The following is a 6000-nucleotide window of genomic DNA, read 5'->3' on the forward strand; positions in this document are numbered from 1 at the left end:
CATGGTGTCTTCAACACTAATTTAATCTAACATTACAGTTTTTACCTGACGTTACAGGCGTTCCTCCTGACCAGTTCTAACACGCGGCCTATGTTACTGCTGGTTCCATCCATGATGAGGAAGAGCTGTCGTGGGTAGCTGCGGTGGACGGGCTGCCGATAAATCCAGGACAGCACCCCCCACAGGTTAGCACCACATTGGTCTGTGCGTATCTTCTGGATGTACTCCAGTGCCTGAGTCACTGTACTCTGAAAAATGAGAGAGGGAGAGATTGGCAGTCCCTTTAGCCCTGATATAATTAAAAAACAGTGACTTTTTTTTATTTTTTTTTTTTTTTAGGGTTTTTACAGTAGCATGCTTTAGTTTTACCTATTTACCCTCCTAAACAAACAAACGAACGAATTAATGAATATGTATATATACAGTATATATGTATTTGTATTCATGTAAGTTTTTATTTTAGATATATATAAATATATATCTAAAATAAAAACTTACATGGATACAAAATTGAATACACAGCTGAGTTAAAGAAAAAAACATTTAGGCCTTACAGGCCAGAGTTAACCAATTATCTCTCGTTTTATTATATGTTCGGGCAATAAATTGACCCCACATTTTCATATACATATCATGACTTCCTGAAACTCTAAATATCACACATTCATAACTGGCAATATTCATCCAATAGTGAAAGACATATTCTAGGTTAAATATAACTATCTCAAATAACAGCAACTGGAGACAATAATAAACCTCTGTTTTCATTTGTGAAAAATCAAATATGGTAAAGTTTAAGTTGTATTTAACCCAGAATGTTCCTATAATTTAAATCCATAATTTAAATCAGTGCTTTTTTCTGTAAAGTGGCTTTTGTGAGTTGTACCTTTAAAAAAAAAAAATCTGTATTTTCATATTTTTTCATATTTCCCATTATTTCCAATGGCGGTCGTTTTTGACCATGAGGAATCCAATTGTTACTTTTTAATGACCATTTGGCCTTTTCCAATTATGTCCATCATTTTTGTGTATTCATATAGCCAGTGCCAAAAAAGTTACCAAGTTTTGTACCATTTTCAATGAAGTTACAATAAAAAAAATAAAAACGTAACATTTTTGAGTCAAAAGTGATCGAAGAGCGCCGCGCCAGAGAAGCTCTTTGTGATGAAGATGTAAAGAGCAGTGGTGCACAATATTGTTGTCAAAAGTACAGATGTCGGTACCAGTCGGTACTTTTCACAACGCTAGTGCACAATGGAGCAAAACAAGTTTGTTTTTGGTCATTGCATGCTGTAAAATGTATGGCAGTGCCATATGACCCTCGCTGTTTTAAAACAATTTGTCCTGCCAGACCCTGGACCTGCTTCAACCTGATATTGCAGTGTCATGGCAACCAGTAGTAGCGACCTGGACAGAGATTGTTATCAGCAGGTCACTCACAGGTAAACATCAACCATCTCACAACCCTGTGTGATCTCCATCGTTTCTGAGTTTCAGTTTCTCTTAAAATAAATACTATGCAATGATTTTGGCAACTACAGCTAAAATGTGACTGGAGAAACACTCACATCTGTGCAGGGCTTGCTGGAGCTGAAAAGAGGCCTGACTGTTGAGCAGGTGCCAGCGATGTTCAGCATGGAGCGGGTCGGCAGACTTTTGACGGCCACCAACATCCCCTCCTGTCAAATATATGAAAGCACAGGAACATTTCTGGTTATGTTCAACCGGCAAATACTGCACATTCAGAGTGGAATCCTATCAGACGATATTGTTTGATTCTAGTTTTGTAGGTGGTTCAAACTAATTTGCTTTAAACAAGAGCTGCTAACTTCTAATGGCAACAAAGATTTTAAAGAACCACTGATCTGTGCTTTATAGTAAATGCTAACAGTTTGAGGAAAAAAAATGTACTGAAGACAAAAAAGAGCATGTGCCAACATTTAGTGGCAGAAGAGCAGCTGCTCATATAGGAGATCACAAGAACCTTGATCTTGTTGATGTTGTGCTGCGTCATTATGTTGCTGTTGTCAATGAGGAAGATGAGCTCTCTGCTGGCCTGCTGCAGTTCTGTTGGTTCTGACAGCAGATCAGGGCAGAAGTTAAGCATCAGGACGGGGTTCAAGAGCAGATCCTTGTGATAGCGTCTCCGCACAAACTCCAGCTGGGGGGAGGCACATGCACGCATGACATAAAAACTAAAAAATTCTCTAAATGATGTTCTTAAAAGACAATCAAGATGAAGTCAGCAATGCAAGTGTCTAAAAGCAATAATCTTACCATCTTCTCAGACTCTACCTCCTTTTGGGCACAGCGAATGAAATCACGTCGAGTACGGATCTGCTGCTCGTATTCACTAAAGGTGAGACGGCCCCTTTCTAGGATGACCAATGGACTATGAGGCTCTGCAGGCAACAACGACAGCGACTTGCAGGTGGTTCTAGTATCACCGATATATTATTATAGTTTTAATATTTTGAATTAGATTTTATTTTTCATGTTACTGTTTTTACTGTATTTTTGAACAAATAAATACAGTTTTGGTGAACATCTTTCAAAAACTTGGGAATGGGAAACTGCAATGCTCTATTTGGCAACTGTAGGTAACTGTAAGTGCCGCCTTCTAATTTAAAGTCAATTGTTTTATTTGTAAAGGCATCAGCTGTTTTTTTTTGCTATAAAGTGTGCATTAATGTTAGCTGCAAAAAAAAAAATTCTAGCATGATTTGAGCTGGACAAACTGATTTTATACTGATGTTGTCAGAGTTTGTTGCTGCTTTGAAATATGCTACTTAAATGTAATATGAACACAGAGATTTTTGGAGATTTTTACTTTTATGCATTCAAGCAGATATGTGCTATATGACATGCATAACTAGAAAATAGCTATGGAGGTGTTACCAAAATGCCAAACAGCTTATGATTTAACATGTAGTCAGCTCTCACCGCAAAGGTGTAGTATTATTTCCAGATGTCGGTCACATGAATGTTCTTCCGCCAGTGTGATGTAGGTTGCCGATGCAGACTGTGCACTGGGGTCAGCGTCTGCGCGCAGGGCATGGGTGGGGCTTTCCAGACCTGGATATGAAGAGAAAGCATAAGAAGAGTTTCAGAGTCTGTTCACATGACATTTCAGCACTGATTTGATTAGTTGCTATGAAAGAACATTATGCTGATGGGAACCTTTAACATCTGAGCCTCAGGGAACTAAAGATATGATAAAACAGATTCACAAGTGAAGACTGATCCTGACATTTGATATAAATCTAGATATGCATACAATTTTTTTTTGAAAGGTTAAGTTTTTGGCTTCATAATCAGTTAAACCCTGTATAGTTTAATTTTAAAATCTGAAGGGGAAAAAAAAAATATATATATATATATTTATTTATTATTATTATTATTATTTTTTTTTTTTTGGTTTCTATATTATCCATAAAAATATTATAGCCATTCTAAAGTTTGGGGTCAGTAAGATTTTTTTGTTTGTTAAAGAAACAAATACTTTAGCAAAATCCTTTAAATTGATCATAAAGTGACAGGAAAGACTTTTATAATGTTACAAAAATTTGTATTCCAGGTAAATGCTGTTTTTTAAAAATTTTTATTCATCAAAGAATCCTGACCGATAGATCAAAGTTTCCAAACATATCAAGAGCCCAACTGTTTTCAACATTGATGATAATAAGAATTTTTTTCAAGCAGCAAATCAGCATATTAGAATGATTTCTGTAGGATCATGTGACACTGAAGACTGAAGTAATGATGCAGAAAATTCAGCATTGATCAGAGGAATAAATGACATTTTACAATATATTCAAATAGAAAAGTTATTCTAAATTGTAATAAAATTTCACAATATTACTGTATTTCGGATAAAAGTCTTGGTGAGCGTAAGAGACTAATTGCAAAAACAAAAGATCGTACAGACCCCAAACTTTTGAACAGTAGTACAGTATACCATGGTATTAAAAGAGTACCATATTCACATACTAAAGTACACAGTTTGTGTATATATGGTAGTCCAAACAAAGTACTTCATGATATTACCATGGTAAGTGTATAAAAAAACATGGTATTACCATGGTAAATGTAAAATGAAAATGACATTACCATACTGTGTCCAAAAACATCATATTACCATGGTTCATGTCTAAAAAGTCCTAATACAATAAAACATTTACAAACCAACATATGTAAATGTCCAAAAAAAAAAATTTTTTTTTTTTTTTTTTCCTTAAAAATAAATAATATGAAATTATATTGTTTTCTGATGCACATAAATTGTTGCTAAGAAATAGATACGATACATTTTTTGATCACTAATACAATTTAAACTATCTAAAAAAATTATAATTGAAAATATTGGCAGAGAAAGTGCAAATCTAAACTACCAGCAGAAAAAAAGCATTATTGTTGAATTATATATTTATTTATTATTATTATTTTGTTTTGGTTTCTATATTATCCATAAAAATATTATAGCCATTCTAAAGTTTGGGGTCAGTAAGATTTTTTTGTTTGTTAAAGAAACAAATACTTTAGCAAAATCCTTTAAATTGATCATAAAGTGACAGGAAAGACTTTTATAATGTTACAAAAATTTGTATTCCAGGTAAATGCTGTTTTTTAAAAATTTTTATTCATCAAAGAATCCTGACCGATAGATCAAAGTTTCCAAACATATCAAGAGCCCAACTGTTTTCAACATTGATGATAATAAGAATTTTTTTCAAGCAGCAAATCAGCATATTAGAATGATTTCTGTAGGATCATGTGACACTGAAGACTGAAGTAATGATGCAGAAAATTCAGCATTGATCAGAGGAATAAATGACATTTTACAATATATTCAAATAGAAAAGTTATTCTAAATTGTAATAAAATTTCACAATATTACTGTATTTCGGATAAAAGTCTTGGTGAGCGTAAGAGACTAATTGCAAAAACAAAAGATCGTACAGACCCCAAACTTTTGAACAGTAGTACAGTATACCATGGTATTAAAAGAGTACCATATTCACATACTAAAGTACACAGTTTGTGTATATATGGTAGTCCAAACAAAGTACTTCATGATATTACCATGGTAAGTGTATAAAAAAACATGGTATTACCATGGTAAATGTAAAATGAAAATGATATTACCATACCGTGTCCAAAAACATCATATTACCATGGTTCATGTCTAAAAAATCCTAATACAATAAAACATTTACAAACCAACATATGTAAATGTCCAAAAAAAAAAATTTTTTTTCTTTTTTTTTTTTTTTTTACAAATTAATATCTCTGTACTGTCCTACTCAATTTAAATTTAAGTTGAGCCAATTGAAACTGAGTGGCCACTTTCCTCTGGAGCAGAACAGCGTCACTGCTGCACTGTGATTTAGGATATCACCTTGCCTCCATCTCTCTCCTCTGTTCTAGTGGCCCGGAGCCGGAGCCAAACACTCTCTCTGCACACACTCTTGCAGACATGCTTTGGCTCCTTCTGGCAGGCGCACTGATATCTATCATAATCACTGATGTCCATGCCAAGTTTTACACTAACTGGATTATTTCAAAACACAAGCTGAACCTGCATGAACGTACAGTCACTCTTTAAAGGCAAACAGAAAAAAGGGGCAGAACGAGACAGGTAAGAGACGAGCCCACCTTACTGTATGTCTACTCCTCCCGTTATCATATTGCTTATGTTGGATATGTTGGACAGAAAGATATGAATGTTACCGGCCAGCAGACAGGCTCCTCGGACCAGCAGCTGGAAGCTGAGCTGATAAGGCGAGAGGTTCGTGGCAGTGCTGGTGAGCAAAGCATGTGTGCACTGCTGCCCAACTCCCAGCATCCTCTCCTGCTTTCCAGACACGCTGCCAAAGCACGTAGTTGGGCTGAAGGAGAGATGTGCAAAGGGATTCTTGGGAGGTCAAACCCACAATTTTCACTATTTGTTATTCAGATGGTGTAAATCTAATTATCAAGCAAAGAGTAAGGGTGTTTTAT

General features: G+C 35.1%; 1 protein-coding gene across 1 annotated transcript in view; it reads right to left on the reverse strand.

Moving 5' to 3' along the window:
- vwa5b2 (von Willebrand factor A domain containing 5B2) overlaps positions 1–6000 on the reverse strand; it is a 37552-nt gene that overhangs the window by 7230 nt on the left and 24322 nt on the right. Inside the window, exons 5-9 of the mRNA XM_016241420.1 lie at positions 2944–3075; positions 2278–2402; positions 1985–2161; positions 1569–1679; positions 46–248 (exon numbers count right to left, since the gene is read on the reverse strand). Coding sequence (XP_016096906.1) covers positions 46–248; positions 1569–1679; positions 1985–2161; positions 2278–2402; positions 2944–3075 — 748 coding nt within the window. The remainder of the gene's footprint in view (positions 1–45; positions 249–1568; positions 1680–1984; positions 2162–2277; positions 2403–2943; positions 3076–6000) is intronic.

Source organism: Sinocyclocheilus grahami, unplaced genomic scaffold, assembly GCF_001515645.1.
Source record: "Sinocyclocheilus grahami isolate Dianchi unplaced genomic scaffold, SAMN03320097.WGS_v1.1 scaffold622.1, whole genome shotgun sequence".
Classification (NCBI taxonomy): domain Eukaryota; kingdom Metazoa; phylum Chordata; class Actinopteri; order Cypriniformes; family Cyprinidae; genus Sinocyclocheilus; species Sinocyclocheilus grahami.